Source organism: Oncorhynchus tshawytscha, linkage group LG02 (assembly GCF_018296145.1).
Source record: "Oncorhynchus tshawytscha isolate Ot180627B linkage group LG02, Otsh_v2.0, whole genome shotgun sequence".
Taxonomy (NCBI): domain Eukaryota; kingdom Metazoa; phylum Chordata; class Actinopteri; order Salmoniformes; family Salmonidae; genus Oncorhynchus; species Oncorhynchus tshawytscha.
In genome coordinates this window covers 56792303-56817028 of record NC_056430.1, presented here as the reverse complement: position 1 = coordinate 56817028, position 24726 = coordinate 56792303, and the positions used below count along the sequence as shown (strand labels likewise).

At 38.4% G+C, this 24726-nt stretch overlaps 1 protein-coding gene across 33 annotated transcripts; it reads left to right on the top strand.

Annotated features, from left to right (window-relative positions):
• Positions 1-7101: 7101 nt before the first annotated feature.
• LOC112266702 (bladder cancer associated protein) lies at positions 7102-22276 on the top strand. Of its 33 annotated transcripts, XR_002956000.2 has the most exons (6): positions 7112-7224; positions 7770-7833; positions 8044-8142; positions 8240-8421; positions 8909-11193; positions 11380-11579. XR_002956000.2 is itself a non-coding variant. In XM_024444543.2 (5 exons), exons 2-5 carry the CDS (start codon positions 7776-7778, stop codon positions 11525-11527), a joined length of 459 nt encoding a protein of 152 aa, XP_024300311.1. In that variant the 5' UTR covers positions 7102-7224; positions 7753-7775; the 3' UTR covers positions 11528-11579. The 33 variants fall into 33 exon arrangements, 27 of the variants coding, with proteins under 27 accessions (XP_024300311.1, XP_024300196.1, XP_042157105.1 ...); XM_024444543.2 differs by lacking the exon at positions 8909-11193 and having other exon boundaries at positions 7102-7224; positions 7753-7833; positions 8072-8142; XM_024444428.2 differs by lacking the exon at positions 8909-11193 and having other exon boundaries at positions 7102-7224; positions 7753-7833.
• Positions 22277-24726: the final 2450 nt, after the last annotated feature.

Below are 24726 nucleotides of genomic sequence, written 5' to 3'. Positions count from 1 at the left end.
TAGTAAGTAGGCAAAATTTAAGTTGTGATATCGATAGGAAATATAGGCCTACTGTGTTGATAAGGCAAATTTGGTTAATTTGAAAATAATTACTTTTTATTGAAAACGAGTTGATAACGTATTGTCGAAAGCACTTAGGCAATACTATTTAATGTGTCGATAGGGGAGTAGGCTGGTGTACAATAATAATGCAATTTGAGGTGCTAGTATTATTTATTTAATGGGTTAATTAAATTGTAAAAGAAAATATGTGGCCAGTTTTAGGAAACTAGGCATATGTCACAGGTCACTACTTCACAGAGAGCTGTTTGAACATATGTTTTTTAAAATCAAAATTAGCCTAGTTGGTTTAGCCACAGAAAAAGTCAGCAACCTTCCCGTTAGCCATGATTGTCTGAAATAATGAGTGGGCTGGACATGCCCAGAGGCGAGTTTGGATTGGTCTGCCATATAGCACCCATTTATCTATTTGAGCTGGTCTGTGTGTCTAGGTAATCCTATCTAAAACAGCTTTTTTATGTATCACATAGTAAAACTGGATAAGCCTAATGTCAAGTTTGAGTGTACTGTTAGCTCGCTAACGTTACGTGTATGGTCTCCACATTCTGGAGGACCAAGTTTTGAAATCAGTGAAATTTGAGTATGATGGCTAAGGAGATGGAGAAAAAAGCCTGTCTCCGGATTACATCTTCAAACCAAGGGCAACCATGGCATCCGACAAGAGACGCGTCCATCCATGATGTATGTAGGTTAGATAATGTAACTCGCTAGACTTTCAGATATTACATGTTTAAAATTTTGACAGAAAGTGGTTTCATTTCAAGTTAAAGTGTTGGCTGGCCCGCTAGCTAACATTACGTGTATGATCTTATTATTCGTATCTCAGAGCCATTTGCTTGACTAGTTATAGCCTAATGTTAGCTAGCTAACATTGAACCTGATTGGTTAGCTCCCTGCAGATTCATGCAGCGTAGTAACGTCATGAGCTGGGATCATGGTTCATTGTTTAGCTAGCTATATGTCTTAACAAAAGACTCTCATCTGAGTGTGTCAGCCTAACTAGCTCTGCTAGGGCGAGTAAAATGGTCAGAGTGGGGTGTTTTCTCATTCGGGTCTGGAAGTAGCTAGCCAATGTTAGCCAGTTAGCTTGGGTGCTTGACTGCTGTTATGGTCAGAACGTTCGGATCAACCCTACTCATCGGCCAGAGTGTCCAGTGTGCGCTCTGAGAGCGAAATGCTCTGAATTTTCGAACGGACAATCTGGCAGCACAGTGGCAGTCACCAACGCTCTGGTTAACATAACAGCCTAACCAGTTCTGCTAGGGCGAGTAATGTTCAGTGAGCTGTTCTCTCATTTGTGTCTGGAAGTAAGTTAACAAACAAGCTAGCAAGTTAACCTCTCTGCGCACCGAACCCGTTAGCGGGATTAAATTCGACAACATACGGTGATCGCTACATCGATAGTCATATTAAACATTCATGAAAATGCAAGTGTCTCACATGGTTCGAAAGCCTAGAATATTGCTAATCCAACTGCGTTGTCAGATTTAAAAAATGATTTATTGCGAAAGAATACGCTGTGATTATCTGAGCACAGACCCCCATACCAAACTACTTATTCAGCCAGCACTTGCGTAACAAAATCAGAGATTGCATTGCATTGTTTACCTTTGAAGATCTTGCTCTGGTTGCAAATCCCAAGGCTCATTGTTACACAATGAATGGTCTTTTGTTCGGTTAAATCCATTTTTTATAGCCTAACCCAAAACATTTTGTGAACGCTTATCTCGTTGAATTTTATGTCATTCAATTTTCGACGTAACATCCAACGTAAAATAGACAGACTTCCCCTGACTTTATCCAGTCATGTTTGGTTTCCTTGCAATCAACACAACCAAACCTGATGGGTCATTTTGCGGGACGTATTGACCCGGAAAAAAAAGATTGGAAGACAACAAGTGACGAGCCCATTGTGCACCAGTTATATGACCACTGTCTCGTTGATTGACTGTATTTTAACCCAATGGCCACTGATCATCTTGAAATCTAGCTGGGTAGATAGCCATGATTCTTTGTTGTAAGACAAACCTTTCCATTGAACGCTGGCGTAAAGACCGTTCTTTCGCCATTGCCAATTCAACCGTGAAGGAGCAGAGCTTATTACGCACAACAGTATTTCGGTGACTTGCATCTTCAGCTGTTTATTTATCCAACATCATGATGAATAAGTCAAGGAAACCTAATTCTAAGACTAGATATACGAATGTAGAAACAATTTTAGAGGAAATTCATTGTGAAAGTGAGACAGATCTGTTTTTTGAAGATTCCATTTTGAAGGCATATTTTTTTAATGGAGAGGACATTGTTTTGGACTGGTAAGTTGCTCTCATGCTAATGCCGTTGTTTGAAATTAATATAAAATATTATTTGTGATTGTTTTTACATTTTATTTGCAAAATATAAAGATGTAATGAAATGGGTAAAGTACACGTTAGCTAGTCATTGTGAGTGAGGGTCTGTTTGTTTGTATGAGAACGACCATAGCCTATGTCTGTGTGTGTGTGTATACAGTGGGGCAAAAAAGTATTTAGTCAGCCACCAATTGTGCAAGTTCTCCCACTTAAAAGATGAGAGAGGCCTGTACTTTTCATCATAGGTACACTTCAACTATGACAAACAAAATGAGAAAAAAATATCCTGAAAATCACATTGTAGGATTGTTAATGATTTTATTGGCAAATTATGGTGGAAAATAAGTATTTGGTCACCTGCAACTTCTTCTTTAAGAGGCTCCTCTGTCCTCCACTCGTTACCTGTATTAATGGCACCTGTTTGAACTTGTTATCAGTATAAAAGACACCTGTCCACAACCTCAAACAGTCACACTCCAAACTCCACTATGGCCAAGACCAAAGAGCTGTCAAAGGACACCAGAAACAAAATTGTAGACCTGCACCAGGCTGGGAAGACTGAATCTGCAATAGGTAAGCAGCTTGGTTTAAAGAAATCAACTGTGGGAGCAATTATTAGGAAATGGAAGACATACAAGACCACTGATAATCTCCATCGATCTGGGGCTCCACGCAAGATCTCACCCCGTGGGGTAAAAATGATCACAAGAACAGTGAGCAAAAATCCCAGAACCACACGGGGGGACCTAGTGAATGACCTGCAAAGATCTGGGACCAAAGTAACAAAGCCTACCATCAGTAACACACTACACCGCCAGGGACTCAAATCCTGCAGTGCCAGACGTGTCCCCCTGCTTAAGCCAGTACATGTCCAGGCCCGTCTGAAGTTTGCTAGAAAGCATTTGGATGATCCAGAAGAAGATTGGGAGAATGTCATATGGTCAGATGAAAACAAAATAGAACTTTTTGGTAAAAACTCAACTTGTCGTGTTTGGAGGACAAAGATTCACCATACCTACTGTGAAGCATGGGGATGAAAACATCATGCTTTGGGGCTGTTTTTCTGCAAAGAGACCAGGACGACTGATCCGTGTAAAGGAAAGAATGAATGGGGCCATGTATCGTGAGATTTTGAGTGAAAACCTCCTTCCATCAGCAAAGGCTTTGAAGATGAAACATGGCTGGGTCTTTCAGCATGACAATGATCTCAAACACACCGCCCGGGCAACGGAGGAGTGGCTTCGTAAGAAGCATTTCAAGGTCCTGGAGTGGCCTAGCCAGTCTCCAGATCTCAACCCCATAGAAAATCTTTGGAGGGAGTTGAAAGTCCGTGTTGCCCAGCAACAGCCCCAAAACATCACTGCTCTAGAGGAGATCTGCATGGAGGAATGGGCCAAAATACCAGCAACAGTGTGTGAAAACCTTGTGAAGACTTACAGAAATCGTTTGACCTCTGTCGTTGCCAACAAAGGGTATATAACAAAGTATTGAGATAAACTTTTGTTATTGACCAAATACTTATTTTCCACCATAATTTGCAAATAAATTCATTAAAAATCCTAAAATGTGATTTTCTGGGTTTTTTTCCCTCATTTTGTCTGTCATAGTTGAAGTGTACCTATGATGAAAATTACAGGCCTCTCTCATCTTTTTAAGTGGGAGAACTTGCACAATTGGTGGCTGACTAAATACTTTTTTACCCCACCGTATATGCATATCCTGGCTTCTGGGCCTGAGTAACAGGCAGTTTACTTTGGGAATGTGAGTCAGACAGGAAGTGGAGAAAAATAGGCCCAACTTGAAAAATATTTATTAAAGAGATGGGTTGGGCTAAAGCTTAAACCTCTATATGATCGGTGTCCCTATACCGGGACGGTTGTTGCTGACTAGAATGACGTTGTAAGTAACAGCCTATTTTCCAGGACAAAATCCCAGGAGAGACATGTCTTAAATGTGCAGAAAGCTTAAATTCTTGTTAATCTAACTGCACTGTCCAATTTGCAGTAGTTATTACAGTGAAAAAAGACCATGCTATTGTTTGAGGAGAGTGCACAACAACAAACTTTTATCACGCTAATTGGTTTGATACGTTCACCTCTAAAGGTAAATAATGTACTTACATTCAGTAATCTTGCTCTGATTTGTCATCCTGAGGGTCTCCGAGATAAAAAGTGGCCTAGTTTTGTTTGATAAAATCCATTTTTGTATTCAAATGTAGGAACTGGGTTCTACAGTTTGAAGCCCCTTCTTTTATGGCCCCACACCCTGGGAGTGTGTAAATGTACATTTTTTATTACCATAAGATTTTTTGTATGTTCTCTGTAGTTATGTTCTTGGAAATGTATCAATTGACCAATTCGGCACATTTGGGCAGACTTGATTCAAAATGTTGTGCAGTAATGTAATGCTTCACTGGATCAGTCTGAAACATTGCACACACACTGCTGTTCTGGTGGCCAACATCTAAATTGCACCTAATCTACTATGTGATGTTATGGCCTTTCTCTTGCATTTCAAAGACGATGGAAAAAAATGTTTGTTTTATCTTTTACCAGATCTACTGTGTTATATTCTCCTACATTGATTTCACATTTCCACAAACTTCAAAGTGTTTCCTTTCAAATAGTATCAAGAATATGCATATCCTTGCTTCAGGTCCTAGCTACAGGCAGTTAGATTTGAGTATGTCATTTTAGGCGATTTAAATTTGTTAAAAGGGGTCCGATCCTTATGAGGTGTGAACAATGGATGGGCATAGACAAAGAAGCTCTCTCCAGTAGCAGTACCAAAACATTCAAAGGCCATTTTCTCAAAAGTGAGATTAAGTTGATCAACTTTCAAAGCAAAATTATGTTCTCATTGTTCCTCAACTGTACTGTATGATATACAATTTTTAAATAATATACTATTCTAAAATAATGTAACTATGTGCTTGTATTATTCATCTAAATGATTCATTAAATTGGAAATGTGGATGGGTACGCTACTTCATTCAATGATTATGGTATTGCACAAGGTAGGGGCGGCAAGTAGCCTAGTGGTTAGAGTGTTGAATCCCCGTGATGACAAGGTAAAAATCATTTTTTCTGCCCCTGAACAAGGCAGTTAACCCACTGTTTTTTGTTCTTAACTGAGCTTGCGTAGTTAAATAAAGCTAAAATAAAAAATAAATAAAGATACTGGAGTAGTATATAATCTACAATAGTAATTTCATTGAATGTGCTATAGTATAACTTATTTAATTGATGAATGAAATTGTAAATGGGGATGGGTAGGCTACTTCATTCAGTGAATATTGAATGTCTTGCTATCTCTGGGAGTATGTTAATGAAGGCTTTTCAGCTGTTGAACTGTTGAGCAAGATCGAACTAATTTCTAAATCTATCTTTCTTTTAGCCAAGAAGTGATGAGCCAGAGCAACCAATAAGCGTCACTGTAGCTGTTCTACCCACCACCCACACAGCTCTCCCTTTACAAGCAACCACATCCTCTTCTCCTGTTCAATTAATTTGCCGGCACACTGAAAAGGACTGTACATGCATACCTCTGTGCCCATCTCATTGCAACATGATCAATCCAAGGTCAAAGCTGGAAGCCTAAAATGTGAGAAATGTAAACAAGATGAGTAGTGTGTGTTGTGTATGGATGGCGTTCCAAGAAAAGACACGAGAAAAGAGCAAAGGAGATAGTGATGAGAGTGAGAGAATACAGTATGAAAATAAAGACCCCTTGGGATCTAAAATGAGTGGGGGTGCCCTCGTGTCTCCTTTTTATTCCTTTGAGGATACTACAGTCACCCCTGGTGGAGGTTCTTGGAACACTGCTATTTATGTCTGAGCAGAGGTTGTCAAAAACCTTCAAAGGTGATGGTGCTATGTTGCGTGTTTTCAAGAATACCAGGCAGATGTTTGAGTACAGAATTAAATGTGTGTAAACTTAACAGGTTAAACCTTTCGAGTACACTCTTTGAGAAAGGGGTTCCAGCATGGTTCTGTGGCTGCCACCAAAGGAGAACACTTTTTGGTTCCAGGGAGAAGTCTTTTTGGTTCCATGTAGAACCCTCTGTGGAATGGAGCCCAAAAGGGTTCTACCTAGACACAGAAGGGGTTCTACCTGTAACCAAAAAGGGTTCTCCTATGGGGACGGTGGAAGATTCATTTTTAGTTTGTAGATAGCACCTTTTTTCTGAGTGTAGGCCTATATTGCAGTGGTGGTTCTGTGGTTTTCTGTCAAAAAAAAAATACAAATGTCATTGGTGGTGGGAGTATAGATAATCAGAATTACTTTGAAACATCCCCACTTTTAGCACACATTTGCAAGCAGGCAAAGTAACCTATGTGTGCTGAGGCATGTGTGATCACTTAACATTGACAGGACTGACAAAAAAGACATGCTCACATGCAAACAAAAGATAACTTGTGTTTAGCTTGCACCGTTATGCAATTATTAGGAGATACAAATAGCTAATCCTGGCTACCAATGTTCTAGCGTTCATTTATTGAGGCAAGCAGATCAGAGATGTCAAGGTGGTACCCAAGCATATGCCATGTGTATGTGACACACACAAATATGTATGGTCATATTTTTTATGTTTTATTTTGTTTGTTATTTTATGGAGCTATCCCTTGTATCATTTTCTAGGCCTCCCAGGTATTTAAATGTAATGTATGTGTATGATTACTACCGCTAGGGGAGCTGTGGTGCCAATGGTGTGAGTTAGTGAGATCTTGGAGATTTCTTCTTCAATCTTGGAGAATGACTATTACTGAAAATGAACATTTCTCCGTCTCATCATTTCACTCTATTAATTCAGGTATATAATGTGCAAAGTGCCATGTGACTCAAAATATTGAGGTAACATGGTTAATTAGATTGACCATGAGTTTGGTGATGTTTGAAGGCAATTGAAGGGAGTTTTCACAGAGTGAAAAACTGGTTGGTATTTTTCCCATTGTAAGTAAATGTGCTTTGCGAAGTTGCTAATGGTTCACATGTAAGAGAAAGGATTAAGATGGCGTCTGAACGTTCTGTACTTTTTTTTTCACAAAAGTTTATTTTCTATGAACAAAGGCTCAGTTTACTTGAGGTATTATGTAAATATGTGATGAGACGATAAAATGTGTTAGTGTCAATATTAGTACAAGAATAAGAGTTTAACAGTTCGCTAGCTTGATGCTAACCAAATTGAGCGTGGCTAAGTGTTGGTTAGCTCTAGGCTAGTTGGTGTCAGTGAATGTCAGCGGTTAATAATGTAATGGTTGTAGCATTGTTTTGCATAGGCCTCCAATAATTTAGCGTTTGTTTTTGAAATTGACACTTGAGTACAATATATCATGTGTAGCTGTATGGTGACTCCAGGTTTGGATGTACGGACCAATGGGACTGCCACGGGTACCTGGAATGGTGGGAGGACAATCTGAAGGTAATTATCGTTGCACACAACGGTAGCGTCCAGGCCTCCAGAGTTCTCACCTTATCGCCTGATGTACGGACAGGAGCCACAGCTGTTTACTGAGGTAGACAATGCAATTGTATATACAATTATTGCATATACTGTAGTATAAAAATTGTGTGATTGACTTAGCTCTAGTGATTTTTTTTCTATTGCTATTTTTGTATAACGTACTTTGAGGTCACTGAAACTCCACCTGATGTGATAGAAGTTGTCAAACCAGATCAGAACACCTTCGAGGACCACCTTCAGGCACGGGATGTGGAGATTTTTGACCAGGTAAAAACTGTCTGCAGTTATTTATTTTCTGGCCTTCCAAGAGATGTATTTGTTATAATATGAAATATAATTGCATTTATTTATATTATCAATCAAGGTGAGACTGTACATGGACAAGGCACAGGAGAAACAGAAGGAAAGCCACCAGATGAGAATCAAGGGGACCAAGTGCTTCGACATCCGGGCGAATGACTTGGCTTGGAAGAAGGACAAAAGGAAGGCGAGACCTGGGAAACCTTGCTGCTCTTTCGCTTCTGGCTGGGGTCCCCATCTGTTAAGGTAAATATAAAAATCTGATAATCAGATGATAACTATTTGCATTTGCCTTCTCGTATTGGGTGGCATCGCCATACTGTCAGAAGTACCAAAACTGGCCCAGGGGTTTCTCCAAATAGTCCATCTCAAGGCTAACCACTGGGTCACGTTAAGTAACCGCCACTTCCAGGTGGCTTCCTTTCTATCCTTTCTTTTGTCTGCCATTTAACATTATTGCATATTTAATCAAACATTTACATTTTTTTATTTTTTTATTTCACCTTTATTTAACCAGGTAGGCTAGTTGAGAACAAGTTCTCATTTGCAACTGCGACCTGCCCAAGATAAAGCATAGCAGTGTGAACAGACAACACAGAGTTACACATGGAGTAAACATGTCATTCAATAACTGTATTTTTACATACAGTACCTGATAAACCTGCAACCTGTGTGTTTGCTTGTTAACGTCTGTCTCCTACCCTGTTCCCTTCACTCTGCTCCTTTTCTCCAGGACCTAGGGGTTCTGCCTAAAACCCAGACATGGATCCACTTGATCCTCCTTTACCAACCACCCTCCAACTTTTCATTGCATCAGCTACTCTTATTGTCATGTGGTCATTATCTGCTAAGAAAGAGCAAGAAAATGATCTTACTGGGCACATAATGTGAGATGCACAGATAAGCTAAAAACACTAGCACTGCAAACACTCAGAACAAAGAGAGCAGCAGCGCCTGGACTTTGCAGTTTCCCTCTTCGAGTCCCCCTTCCGAGACTGACTGCCTGTTGAAAACAAGTGACAGGCTGAATCTCCCATCCACACAGCACCCACCTCCTCTCCATTCCACACGCCAGAATTCAGTATTTCAGTCTGATTGCCATGTGAGTGTACAAAAAAATCTGTGAATGTAAACGGACACACGTACCAAAAAAATATACATCTTTTTTTATTTAAATTTAAAATATTGCCAGCTTGGTATTCACAGGTGTTTCATGAGGTGTTTATTATTGTTATTTGTTAGCTCAATATTATTCATTGTTGTAGCTATGATTTGTAAAAAATAAAATCATAATATTATTTCTGTGTAGATAAGGGAAGGCCTGTTTTAAAGTGAAAACATCCCAGACAGACAAACCAGTGTATGAATCAAATGTATTTGCATATAAATGGAGTGGAAAGTGGATGACTTTGTGATCAGCAAGGTAAGAAACAATGTGTGGAGGGGTTCATTAAAATATACATGTTTTTTTTTTACCCCAATGTCTATTTATTCATAAAAAGCAGAAGATGGCAAGTAACATTAATAGGAATACATTAGCCTGATCGGTAACAAATATGACGTGGGGAAAAGTCAGGGCCCTCATTTATTAACGTTGTGTACGAATAGAAATGTTCGTAAACCATGCGTGCGATCATTTCTAAGCAAAGTGGGATATATCCATTTGTACTTATACTTGAATGTGTGTAAAAATTTAAGCGGACCTCTGACCATGTGGTAGAAAAGTCAAACTGCTAATGAAATGCCATCCACCAAATGGAGAAAGGATTGACATACTGGACCCAAATCATAAACTATGACGAAAAAAGTTAATACATGAATAGTTTCTTTTTCTTTTATAGACACTTAAGCTACTAATAGTTTTCTTAGGGTGCTATCGAATATATAAACATGAAACCATTTAAGCCTAATTGAATAAAGTTCATTAGAAAGAGTGGAATGTAAGGTTGGAGGCAATTTAGTTAAACCAGTTAAATAATATAAAAGGCAACACTGAGGCATTGTGACTTGTCCAAAATGGCAAATATTGCATTGCTGGAGGATCTGGCACAAGCCCCATTATGCAGGGAGTGTATTTTCAATGCGCATGCAGATTTTTTTTGCTGAGTGCGACGCTTGACCTATTAGATTTCGTTTTCAAGGCATATTTTATTGTGTCTCTGTAACCAACTCTAACCAGTATTAGAAAGGGAGACGAAACGCCCCAGTGCATACCAACGTCTTCTCCCTGGGAGTTTTAGCCACTGGAACATTCTAACGGCAGAATGCAGATCGGTCAGGCATTTTAAAACCAACCAGGAGCCGAATATTGCCTGCAGTCCTCATGGCATTATTTAATTGATCCCACAATACATACAGTTTCCGTGCAACAGGCCAGAGTGAAAAGGATTTCCATAGCTGGATTTCCCAATGTCATTGGAGAAATTGACTGCAACCACATCACAATAAAAGCACCACTGAACAAATTCAACTTCGTCAAAACTAAAGGTTTCCATTCTGTCAATGTGCAGGTCGTCTGTGATTCACATTTGGCTTTGTTGAATGTAGTGGCCAAACGGCCAGGTGGGGGACAATTAATTCATTGTGCAAAACAGTTCAGTTGGCCTTCACCTCCAGGAAGGAGCTGTTGAGGATGGATGGCTTATTGGTAAGCAACACATTTCATTTGCAAGGTTTCATTTGCCATGTTAGACCTCTACTGGGAAACTAAATGTTGTGTTCATAACTGCAGGAGACCGGGGCTACCAAATTAAAACATGGCTGATGACTCCTCTCAAACCAATGTACAATCAAGCCCACGCATGCATAAGAACAGTGGAGCGCACCATAGGCCTGCTGAAATGGCGTTGGCTGTTCTTGTCTGGGACAGCAATACCAGCCTAGCAAGGCTTTCCTCAAATGACATTCTTTCAAATGCCATTATGTGAATGTAATACAATGTGAAAATTCCTTTTTAGGTTTGCTACATTGTCAAGGCTTGCAGTGTGCTCAACAAGAGTCAATATCATACGGTTTTAGGTATGTTCTTCCAAATATAATCAAATCGACAAGGAAAACGCGTTTACATTGCACCAGAATTTGTCTCACATGTTTGACACAAACAAGTTATTTCAATTATTGTTTCTTTCTCCAGCAGTTGCGAACATCCACCAGTTGCTGTTTGAATCTGAGAATTGATGTGTTGATCTCTTCTTGTTGTTTCAGGACTGCGTCAGCCAAAGCAGCTGAAGCGCTCACCAACGAGGACACCCTTGTAGCCCTGGAAATGGCTGAGGGGTCAGGCAAATCAGCCACCTCTGTGAAGACTTCATGTTTTGTTATATTTATTTTGTTACATATAACAAATATGTAGATGTGGCCCATGTCTGAATATGGTTGCAAAAATAAAGCTTGACTTACCATCACTTGTTGTCTGGTATTCCTTCAGGGTCTGGGAGAGGGTCCTCAGTATCACCATCACAAATGATGCCAGACACAAGTCTCTCCAGTTATGCTGCCAATGCGCTGGTCCATAGCAGACAGTGAAGAGTCACTCTGCCTGCTTCCTGTTGCACTTATGTCCCTTTTGTGGATCATATATTTTCAAATCAAACCATTTCTTTTTAATTTCATTAACTGTTAAATTACCACAGTTCTAACCTGCTCCCAAGCAATATTTTTTAAACTTATTTGTAAAGCCATTGCCGAGGACTGCAGAAAGTATGGCTTGTGTTTGCTTCCACTTCAGTGATCAAAAGTTCTATTTTTGCGTCCAATTTTTTTTTCTTTGATTTCTCCATGTTGGCGGATAGAAATTAGTGACATTTCTTGCAGATTTAAAGGGAAGGTTTGTGAACATAAATAGTCATTTAGGGCAGTTCTTTATGTAAATGAGACTTCACGTGCACTAGCACAGTGTTTCATAACATATTACCTTTATTTAACTAGGCAAGTCAGTTAAGAACAAATTCTTATTTTCAATGATGGCCTAGGAACAGTGGGTTAACTGCCTGTTCAGGGGTAGAATGACAGATTTGTACCTTGTCAGCTCGGGGATTTGAACTTGCAACCTTCCGGTTACTAGTCCAACGCTCTAACCACTAGGCTTACCCTGCCACCCCGGCAGGGTAGCCTAGTGGCAAAATACTTACAGGTGTGTGTAAATCAAGCGTATGAGCAATTGATAAATACTAACTTTTTTGTACTTGCGAACATTCTAAATTTTCTTCGTAAGAGTTCATTTAAAAGCTTTTCTAAGCAACATTGATAAATGAGGGCCCTGGATCCAAGTCAGGCTGTTGTTTGTCAAATCCAGATTAAATATAGGTCTTCATGTGTATCAAATCTGTAGGTGATTGTAGGTTAAATCGATGACAAACAGCTGAAGTGTTCAAGCTTCATCCTGACCTGTGATCAAAACAGGCTGGGGTGTTTTCGGTTCTGTTTAGGCTAAAGTTATGCGTAAGAATGCAACTGCACTGAAATGAATAGCCCGATTCAATGCAAAAAAAAAGTATCTGTAAAACTGTTTGGTCTATGCATAGACCCATACGATTCTATCTTTTTGGTATTTTGTGGTAGGGGGGGACGAGGTCAAATCATGATATCAGTGATTTTCAGGTCAGAGAAAGATGCCAGAGTTTCTGGATTGTAATTCTGAGTTGGATGACCGTTCCAAAAAATGAAATCCCAGTCTGAGTTCGTTTTTTTCCGAGTTCCCTGTTGTCTTGAACGCACAGAAGTCGGAAGTCAGAGATTTTTTTGTAAGGCATGCGTGGTAAAGGCTGAGATTGTATCATTGTACTTGTCCTGTGTTGTTTCCTGTGTCAAGTCTGGGATTTTATCTGTGCACTTCTATCTTGCGAAGTCAGTCAATAAAAAAAACATTCTAATGCTGTTCCTAAATTCTATATGGTGCTCTTATAGTCTTTTAACCTAAAAAAGTTTGTAGGAGTGTATGTTTTAACAATTTATTGTATTTTATTTTTGTAGCCTATCAAGACCCTTTGGAGGGAAGGCGGTAATCAGATCACCAAGGAGCAGTTTGAGTTCCTCAGATTGTCTGAATATGCAGGCCATGGAAGATCTGGGACATTTTCAACTTACTACATGGGGCCGTGCATTATCATGCTGAAACATGAGGTAAGGTGAATTTTTTGCACAACATTTGAGAGAAATAAGCTTTTTGTGCTATTGGAAAATTTCGGTGATAATTTATTTCAGCTCATGAAACATGGGACCAACACTTTACATGTTGCATTTATGTTTGTTCGGTGTATGTTTGTAAGTACGGTGTCTAGTAGAGGTCGGTGTTTGAAGGCAGCTTGGAATCAAAGAAAGCTTCGGAACCGCGGAGAAATCAGTAAGAGCTCGCATTTTGTAACACGGTTTGAAAAAGCACATGATCAAACTAAGCTTTGGATGTCATTGATGACATACAATCAATATACCGATATAATCCATCCACCTGACCGGTGTGGCATATCAAGAAGCCTCCACATCAGGCTTCTTCAATTGTGGGATTGTCTGAGACCAGCCATCCGGACAGCTGATGAAACTGGGGAGTATTTATGTCTGTAATAAAGCCCTTTTTTGTGGAGTAAAAACTGATTGGCTGGGCCTGGCTCCTCAGTGGGTGGGCCTATGCCCTCCAAGCCAAGGCTACGCCCCTGCCCACTCGTGAAATCCATAGATTAGGGCCTAATAGATTAATTTCTATTGACTGTTTTCCTTATATGAACTGTAACTCAGTAAACTCGTTTAAATAGTTGCGTTTATATTTTTGTTCAGTATATTTCTTAGAGTCCTGCAATGGAAATACTGAAGCTACGCCAGACTGGGTCATCACTAGTCAACACAGCCACAAAGTCAGATTCCACAAGTACAAAGTCAAAAATGGCTTTAGATTTTTTTAATTTTCGGTCTTAATTTAGGGTCAGGTTTAAAATCAAAATGTAAGAAGATAAATTGCAGAAATGTGCGGTGTTTCACCATAATTAAGACTTTGTGGCTGTGTTATCTAGTGACAAACGCTGGTGGCTACGCAGTCGTCTAGGGGTCAATGCTAGCTGGTATCCTTGGGACGTCCCTATATCCTAATGTTTCGAAAACACCGACAGTGTCTGGCATTTTGGTACACCAGAATTACATTAATTTCCACTGAAACGTTGCAGATGCTTGTGTTCGGTGTGAATGTTGAACCTTTGTTGCATACATATCCAGATGATACCGCTTACTATTATGCGTAAAACACGTTCCGTGTGTTCGAAGCGTAACCATTTTAAACTGCAATGGGGGGTGTAGGGAAGTCCCAAGTATCCATAGTACGGACCGTCGTCTACTATTAAGGCAGCAGCAATGGAGTCGAGTAGTGTGCTCGAGCAAGAATGAACCTGGAAACTGGCAGGTCTAGTTTTATTCTTTAAAGCGTTTATGCAAATACTTAGCTATTAACACTAACTTGTATGTATGATTCAATGTGACATATTATTGACTCTTGCTATGCAAGCAAGTAGCTAGTGTCTCACTAGCCAGCCAGCTAATTATTAACAAGCAAACGTAACGTTGACTACATGTTTTAGCCAACGTTAGCGTTACTGACTGTAGCTAGATAGTCAACCAAATCAATCCCACCATAGTTAACCGGCATTGAATGCAAAAAAAGACCATTTGTTGTCCTGGATCTTAGCTAACCAAATCCGCTTTAGCTAACTGCTAGTAGTAGCTATGTTAAGTAACTTCGACCCTACGTATTAGCAGACTAGCGTAGCTATTTTTGCATTTGCAGGGACATTTTACTAGCTAGCTATTTAATAAGACAATTGTGTGCATGTGATCCTTTGTTTCTATTAACTAACAAGCAAATAGACTGATTCGGAGCTTTGATTAGCCATGTTGCAACAAACTTGCTAAAGCAGCTGGGTGAAGGGGACCAAGTGAATCTATGGTTCTGGTAGGCTGGACATTAAATTTGTTTTTTTTTCAGATTTAAAAACTCGTTAATTGCATCCGCCGTGGAGTCCAGTTAAATAATATTACCATATGCCCCAGCTGCCTTATTTTAGGGCATTTTTCACCCTGCCAGCTCCTATTGGTTATATAGCACCGTGGCACCAATCTTCCGAGTGTTCTATTCCTAGCCTATTGTTCTGCGTCACAAAGCCTGTTTTGCTATTGCTGGCAATGAGCCCACGTTAATTTCGTAGATTTACCTCAAGTAATCTCTTACTGCTACTTGGTGTGGTAACGTCAGCTCACTTTTCGCCTGGGTGAACTTTGTGGTGACAAACAGTGCAATGTATGATAACGTTTGGCTGGCGCATAGCTTTCTGGTCATGGTTAACCATATGTATATTTTTTTCATAAAAGGGTGTAAACCTAAACAAAACATGTCGTGTCCTATTTTTCAAGATGTGGCCGATTTTAAACAGCTAGAAGACATATTTTTAATTTTTTTATTTTCGATTTAATGTTATGGCAGGTAGCCTAGTGGTTAGAGCATTGGACTTGTAACTATTCGATCATCGAATCTCCGAGCTGACAAGGTAAAAAACTGTTGTTCTGTCCCTGAATAAGGCAGTTAACCCACTGTTCCTAGGCCGTCATTGAAAATAAGAATTTGTTCTTAATTGACTTGCCTAGTTAAAGGTCAAGTAAAAAAAAATGGCTGCTGGGTAATTTGATATGTGCCAATCTGTTCCTTCTAATTGAGGGAATGCTGCACAGCTTCAAGAGTTGCAAACCAAATGGATAGGTTTATTTCATTAACAAATATCTACAAACGATGAATGGTCACATGCAAACAAGCATACATACAAACTATTTACATTGTCATTAATCCTAAACAAACAAATCATATTCATTAATAAGACAAGTTTTAATTGCCTTTTTGTGTTTCATTTTAGATAAAGAAGTGCCATATTGTTTTAAATTCATTAATAAAGTGAAAAAGTTAGGTTTTGAATTAGACCATTTGCATTTGTGAATAGGAAATTTACTTAGTATTACTAGCAGTTGAATTAAATATACTACATTTTTATCTGTCAGAATTTAAATAAATCATTTCAAAACCATTAAATAGTACAGTGGACCCTATTTTTTTGTAACAAAATTCTGTATGTCAATCCCAAAAATTCTACTATAAATACAGGCAAAAAACAAATGCAAAATGGTCTCCTTCTCCATTCCACAGAAATCCCGTTTATAGTCAATATTCAGCTTGAATCTTTCCAAAACATGTTTCACAGGATAAATTCTATTTAACATTTTAAATTAAATTTCCTTTACCCTGTTACTGATATAATATTTGTTAGCAATTTTCCATGCTTTCCCCCATTGTATATCACCATAGATATTTTACCAAAATATAATCTTGCTGAGGGAATTGTAGTATCACAAACAATATTCCTAATCTGTTTATTACTACATTTATCTTGATGTTAATATTGCCAATGAATATATTTTCATGTAAGTCTGTTACTTACATCAACCACAGAGGAATTTAAAAGATACAACCCCCCCCCCCTGTAATTGCATCAAAAACAATTGCATATTCTTTCGGGGTTATTGGAATTTTAAACTTATCAAGAAATTCCCCATATGACAGTAGATATCCATCCTCATTCAGTAAGTAACTGACCAACCAAAAATAATTGTATTCTCAAACCAATTACAAAAAAAAGATTATTTTTAAAATACTTTATATGGAACAACAACAAAAACAATCTGTGAGGGGGAAATTGTTTTTACGCCAACATCCAAGCTAAAATTGCCTGCTTATGGAATTTGGCCAACTTTACTGGGATTTTATCAACATCAAAGCAAAAATTCTAAACCAACAGAGTCAAATAAATACTTAGGGAAGACATTCCAAATACAGTTCTGGTTCTTAACATACTTTAAAAATAAATTAGATTCTAAAGTATTATTTAGGATATTTAAATCTAAAACCTCAAGACCTCCTTGTTCTTGGGTATTGGTGAGAATATATTTTCATAGATAGTGAGGCTTGTTCCTCCAAATAAAATGAAGAATCGTATCGAAGTCCTTTACAATTTTAGGGGATAATTCAAGTGGTAACGAGACAAACTGATCTGGATAACCCTTCAGCTTTGGACAATAAAACCTGACCGTATAACATCTCTCTCAGCAACCAGAGGTTCAATTTTTTCTTTGTTTTCTCAATAATGGGGTTGTAGTTTAATTCCCTCCTTTGTTTTTCATCCTTGCATATAACAATTCCAAGATAAGTATCCTTATCTTTAATTGGGATACCATATACTTCCTGTAAAACACAATCCTTGAGTGGAAATAAGAATGACTTATTGATATTAATTTTCAAACCTGAAACTAAGAAAAAGTCTTCAATACAGGAAACTGCTTTAGAAACCTCATTCCGGTCTCTTAAAAATATGGTGGTATCATCAGCTAGTTGACATAGTTTAAATTCATTGCCAAGTGCTGAAACACCTTAAATTCCCTTTCTTGATATGAAGAGCCATAATTTGAGTAACCAATAAAAATGGACCAATTGGGCAGCCCTGCCTAATGCCACGGCCAATAACAAATCTTTGGGATGTCCTGTGAGCTAATTTTACAGAGCTAGTACAACCACTATATAAAGTTTGGACTGCTTTTTTTTTTTAAAGTCACCAAACCCCAAAAAACGTATTGCTTTGAACATAAACTCAAGTCTACAGTGTCAAAAGCGTTGTAAAAATCAACAAACATAAGAACACTATCATCAAGGATGAGGTCATTATAGTCAATCATATCTAAGATCAACCTGATGTTATTACTTATGTGTCGAACAGGCATAAAACCAGATTGTTCTTCATCAATTATATGATGCAAGCCTTGTTTCAACCTCTTAGCAAATACAGGGGCAAATCATTATTAAACAGGCTAATGGGTCTCCAGTTGTCTATATAAAGAGTATCCTCAGGTTTGGGAATCAAAGTAATTACACCTTGCCTTAAGGAAGCCGGTAACTCCCCTTTTTCTATTGGTTCTTGGAACATAGCAAGAATGAAAGGAATCAATTGATCATTAAATGATTTATAAAACTCGCTTATTAAACCATCATTTCCAGGGGACCTATTGTCCTTAAGGCTTTTAATACAGTCGTTTATTTCAATTTCAGTTAACTCATCACAAAAATCCCTGAAAATATGATCTATCTACCTTAGCAATGTTTGCTACATTGTCTAAAAAAAAAGATCCATAATTGCAAGTTGTCTGGGCTGATGTATACATATTCTGATAAAACTGGGCAACATGCTGAGAGATGGATTTTGGATTTTCATTGGAAATATTATTAATCATTAATTTACATATGGAAGTCTTTTCGCCTGCCCTTTTTTTCTAAATTAAATAAATATTTTTCTCTCCCTCTTCCTTCCGTCTTCCTCTTGATCTTACAAACGCTCCCCGGGCCTTTTCCTCGTAGATACAGTCTAACTGCTTTTGCAATGATGATAGCTCCAGTAATTCCTGATTAGTTAGTTCAGTTTTTTTAGTACAATCCATTATTCCCTTTGTCATTTTCTTTCTCTCTCTTGGCACGAGCAATTTCTTTCCCCATTGAAATAGCCAAAAGCCTTATATCAAATTTCATTAGCTCCCAAATGTATCCACGACAAAGGCACAATTCCAGTGTTTAGCAATAATTACTGCTATTTCCTTCTTAAATACTTAATTCTCGAGTAAAGTCTTGTTCATTTTCCAGTAACCATTAATAACTTTTTTTTTAGACAAACCATGTGTATTTATCTTTATTGAGATCCCTTTGTGGTCTGTTAAAATTGATGGTTCTATAGAGACTGTATCAACCTTGTCAGCCATATCTTCAGTTATCAGCCAGAAATAAATACGGGATTGTATAGATAAATCTTTGGTACTCCGTGTAAACATAATGTTATCTGGGTTCTTATGTCTCCAAATATATACAACACCTAACCGTAGACATATATTCCTTATAATCACAAACAGAATTGCTATCTTTAGGAGGCCATCTATCTCGATTATCATGTAATACTGTATTAATCTCCACCCCATATTATTTTGGCCAATGGAAATTTAGACATAATTTCAATTATTTTACTCTCAATGTCTCTAAATAAAATAGTTACTTGACTTTTTTATTGGAAGCATAAGTATTTACAACAATGAATTGAATGTGGGTTGACAATAGTATAACCCCTGTATTACCTGCTTCATGACTCAATATATGACCCTTACAGTTGCCTTTTAAAATAGCGACCCCTGCTGACCGATTAGTACCAAATATCATTCCGGCATTGACACTTCCAAAACGCAGTATCTGTGGACAGACATGATTCTTCAGTGTTTTCTATCCAAATCTACTAATAATATGCATATCTTATATTCTTGGCATGAGTAGCAGAAAGTTGAAATTGGGCATGCTATTTATCCAAAAGTGAAAATGCTGCCCCCTATCCCAAAGAGGTTTTAAGGATCAGACCCTTTTTTAAAATTTTGCCAAAAATTACATAACTGAATCTAACTGTCTAGCTCAGGACCTGAAGCAAGGATATGCATATTCTTGATACCATTTGAAAGGAAACTCTGATGTTGAAGTTTTTGGAAATGTGAAATTGCTGTAGTAGAATATAACACATTAGATCTGGTAAAATATAATACAAAGAAAAAAACGAAACACACAATGTGTATATTTAGAGTTTAAGTCAGACACCATTTTAGTCAGGACAATCTCCTCTTTGTAATAAAGTAAGTCTGGGCAGCGAGCTCGGTGGTCGTTGATCACTAGACCAGAAAGAGTCCCGAGTTTTCATTTTTTTCCCTACTTCCTCATTACGCAGACAAGCTCAGTTGACACCATCAAGGTGTGGTTTGTTTACTTTCTACACAAGTTATTTTTTTCAGTTTCATCCTAAGAACAGATTGTAGTGGTAAAATAGAAAGGGATTTTTAAAATTCTGCCATTTAGGGGAAATGGAATTCTAAGCAACACTTCAGTCTGCGACGGTTTGTTTCAATTCAATTTCTATGGCCTCGCGCTAGTGTTCCAAGCTCAGCCAACGTTTTTTGGCCATTTTTCAAGCCTTTGGTGAGTTTTGACTCGTTCTATTGTCCAGCCTAGTTCTGGTGTTGTAACGTTACTTCGTTGTAGAGAATCTTCTCAGGAACACAACACTTCATTTCGTGAGGGTAGGACTTTGCTTAGATCTTATTTTCAAGTTATCGGAAAAGGTCAAAAAGGTCGCAGACAGATCAATGTTAATCATGAGTCAATAATGGCATCAAATCACCTGTCTGGTTTCTTAAATTAAACACGTTTTGACCAAGGCAAAGAGTTGCTACTTTGAAGCATCTCAAATATAAAATATATTTTAAGTTTTGTTACTAAATGATTGCATATGTGTTATTTCATAGTTTTGATGTCCAAACTTTTCACTTGTACAGTATATATATCTAGCTATGGCTCTACAAAAAAAATCCCAGTCTACAAGCAGCCTATCACTGACGAATTGGGGTCAGCCCTACTTCAAAGGTATGCCTACACATTAGCTGGGTTACATTGTAATGTTATTTTTGGTGTTGATGAGTTTGAAGGAAGGATAAACTGCAATGTTTCCAGCAAATAATTAGCCTAGGCTCAGAAGAAACAGTGCTAGCCAGCTGCACAGAAAGAGAGATTTGACCTATTTTCAATTCATTATTTTCAAGCCACTGAATTCTGGTAGTTTTTACTTGAAAGAATAAAACCATTAATCCAAAAATTTGCAGATGGCACAAAACGGTCAGTGCTGTGCAGCACTGCCTCTCACCCGGCTCATTGCCTCAGTGAACGGCATGGACCAATCCCTGACAACCATACATCAAAAAGTAGCTACGAAGTTCTACTTTGTTACCTGCTATTTGTTTTGTGTCTGAAAACATGTGAAGCCGAAGGAAAAAAAACATTTCACCTTATATTTCAGTCAAAAGACGTCCGAGGACCTTGCAACAAACACCCTGAGGACTTTCCCATACTTCAAATGTCACATCGATCTTACTTTGATAAGTTGAGGAATACCCATCACAAAGAGCAAATACGATGACACTGGTTTTGCAAAAAGGGCTGTCCCACAGATTTGAACGCTCTTAGCACAGCACATGCTTTACATTTGGACTCATATTGCGTAAATATCGTAACGAACAGTATTGGGATTTTTAGACATGGGTGATAACTGCCACATTGTTTTCAAATAATCTATGTATTTTGACAACCACATTATAATAAGTAAACAGATTTTACTGCATTTTTTTTGTTGTAGAATTGTGTCAATTTTTTTATCGTTTTAAGACCCTACCAATAGCTACACTACGCTAAAAGTTCTTCATTGTCATGTCAAAGAGAAACTGATGGCTTGTTGTGTTTCTGCACCTTTTTAATTAATTGTATGCTCTCCTTTTAGGCCTGACCTGAAGGTAACAGATTACAACCTGCTCCGACGTCACAACTGCGATGGTTAGGAAATCCCACTGTGTCATTCCACCCAGCCCTGTGGCCACCTGATTGAGCTTGGTGTGTGTTTGCCTTCCCCTCAAAGACGATGTACTGCCTTCAGTGGTTGCTCCCGGTTCTCCTCATCCCGAAACCTCTGAACCCGGCTTTATGGTTCAACCACTCAATGTTCATGGGCTTCTACCTGCTCAGCTTCCTGCTGGAGAGGAAGCCATGTACCATTTGTGCCTTAGTGTTCCTGGCAGCTCTGTTTTTCATCTGCTACAGCTGCTGGGGGAACTGTTTTCTGTACCACTGCCATGACTCCGCACTACCAGATTGTGCACACGACCCCAGCATTGTGGGCACCTAAGAGGATTCCCCCTGACATGATGCGCAGATGGATTCTGGACAATATGTATCTAGGCTGTGAATAAAATCTCCCACCTGACACTGTCCATGTGGAGAAACATAGACTTCATCCTGATTCTCATCCCCTCTGCCCTTAGTGTGCACTTGTTCACGTCTCTTAATGGATTTAAAAGGAATTGACTGGTGTATGAAATATGGTTACTCACCCATGCATACACCAGTCCAATGCTTTTAAATGTGTGGGCATGTGTACACTTCCCAGAGAATAGCCTACCCTCCTCACTACTGCCCTCCACCCCTGCCTTTTCCCCGTTTTTTTTAGTGAATGTCGCCTACCCTGGTCTCATTGGATCTAAACGTTTGCATGGGTTGCCTTTTTTAGAGTTTTCAAAAGTCGTGTTAATACATATGTTTTAATTACAGAAATCTGAAAGTTTCCAAAGGGTAGAAATCAAATGTGTTGTTGGTGTGAAAATGCTGACTATCAGTATAAGTTACAGTAGCAGGAAGGTGAACATGAAAATCCTGCTTCCCTGTTGAGCTTTGGGCGTCAAGAGGAGGCGAGTGATGTGAATCTGTTATCTAGAGTGCCTTCAGAAAATATTCATACCGCTTCGCTTACTCCACATTTTGTTGTATTACAGCCTGAATTCAAAATGGATTAAATAAATAAAACCTCACCCATCTATACACAATACCCCATAATGACTAAGTTAGAACATGTTTTTAGAAATTTTAGCTAATTAAATACAGAAATATCTCATTTACGTAAGTATTCACAGCCCTGAGTCAATACTTTGTAGAAGTGCGGTTGGCAGCAATTACAGCTGTGTCAGTCTCTAAGATCTTTCCACACCTGGATTGTGCAATATTTGCCCATAATTATTTTCAAAATTCTTCAAGCGCTTTCAAGTTAGTAGTTGATCATTGCTAGACAACCATTTCCAGGTCTCGCCATAGATTTTCAAGTAGATTCAAGTCCGAACTGTAACTCTGCCACTCGGAAACATTCACTGTCTTCTTGGTAGGCTATTCCAGTGTAGATTTGGCCTTGTGTTTTAGGTTATTGTTCTGCTGAAAGGTGAATTAATCTCCCAGTGTCTGGTGGAAAGCAGACTGAACCAGGTCTTCCTCTAGAATTTTGCCTGTGCTTAGCTCCATTCCATTTATTTTTTATTGGGAAAAACTCCCCACAGTCCTTAACGATTACAAGCATACCCATAACATGATGCAGCCACCACTATGCTTGAAAATATAGAGAATGTTACTCATTAATGTGTTGTATTGGATTTGCCCCAAACGTTACACTTTGTATTCAGGACAAACAGTTAATTGCTTTTCCCACATTTTTTGCAGGCAAACTTTTAGTGCCTTGTTGCAAACATGACAGATGTTTTGGAATATTTGTATTCTGTACAGGCTTCCTTCCTTCAATTAGGTTAGTATTGTGGAGTAAATACAATTTTCTTCTATCACAGCCATTAAACTCTTAACTCTTCAAGTCAATGGCTCATGGAGACATAGCTGAGCGGTTTCCTTCCTCTCCGTCAACCTGACTTAGGAAGGCTGCCCATATCTCTGTAGTGATTGGGCGTATTGATACACCATTCGACGTGTAATTAATAACGCCGCCATGCTGAAAGGGATCTACCAATAGGTGCCCTTTGTGAGGCATTGGAAAACCTCCCTGGTCTTTGTGGTTGATTTATGTTTTGAATGACCATACGCATACAGAATGATCTGTATGTGTGGGGTACAGAGATGAGGTAGTCATTAAAAAATCATGTTAAACAATATTATTGCATATAGTCCATGCAACGCATATGACTTGTTAAGCACACTTTTACTATTGTGTGTAGGCCAGTGACACACTTTTAAAAAATACATTTTGAATGTATTTTTTAAAATTTGTGCTGTAACAACAAAATGTGTAAAAAGTCAAGGGGTATGAATACTTTCTGAAGGTGCTGTATGTCACTTCTGCAGAGTTCAAATGCTACTACTGCTTTTCATTTAATAAAGTTCACCCTCTGAAGATGTTATTACACTTGAGCATGATGCTGTGGCCTTGTTTTCTCAGTTCTTCTAGGCTTCATATCGACTTCCAAGTGTTATCAGTTGCCCACTATCTGCATTTGAGAAGGCGAGAACCCCATGCCCAAGACCGAAAAATGAAAATACAAATTTGCTGAAAAGAACAATGATTTGATTTTTGAGATTTCACAGAATCATAATATTTGAAAAGACAAAAGTTTGCTTTTATAAAGTTTTGTAACACTAGTCATTGAAATGTGAAGTACAGTATACTAATGCTGTCTGCTGCTGGAGGGATATTAACATTGGTTATTTTCGGTTGGGCCATAAAGAAACTGCTGGACAAGATAATGAGCTCTTAATCAAAATGTTTTGGGATTATTTTTAACTCCAGCACGGTGTGATACCTATCAGGGAAAGTTCACCATTTTGCAGCTGGCTATCCAGTGAACCACAGACCACACAAAATGTTTATATTTTGCCCGGTCTGGTTTTGAGAACTTTTGACAATGAAACTTAAGTTAATTATATTATGTTCTGTTGCTGTAGCAAATGACATTGTTTGCCATTAAGAGGTTAGGTCATCAGTCTCGATTTGCTCTTTCATGAAAATGTTGCTGACAATTTTATTTATAGGATATATTCAATATGTGGGAGGTTTGTAATGCAAATAGTTATTTTGGCTTTGTTAGTCATTC

Bases quoted from the DNA above. Each gene is read 5' to 3' on its own strand.
- LOC112266702 (XM_024444410.1), top strand. From the start codon at position 7,423: ATGGCGTCTGAACGTTCTGTACTTTTTTTTTCACAAAAGTTTATTTTC. The intron at 7,834-8,043 runs GTAATTATCGTT...ACGTACTTTGAG, and splicing joins GGTGGGAGGACAATCTGAAG to GTCACTGAAACTCCACCTGA. The intron at 8,143-8,239 runs GTAAAAACTGTC...TTATCAATCAAG, and splicing joins ATGTGGAGATTTTTGACCAG to GTGAGACTGTACATGGACAA.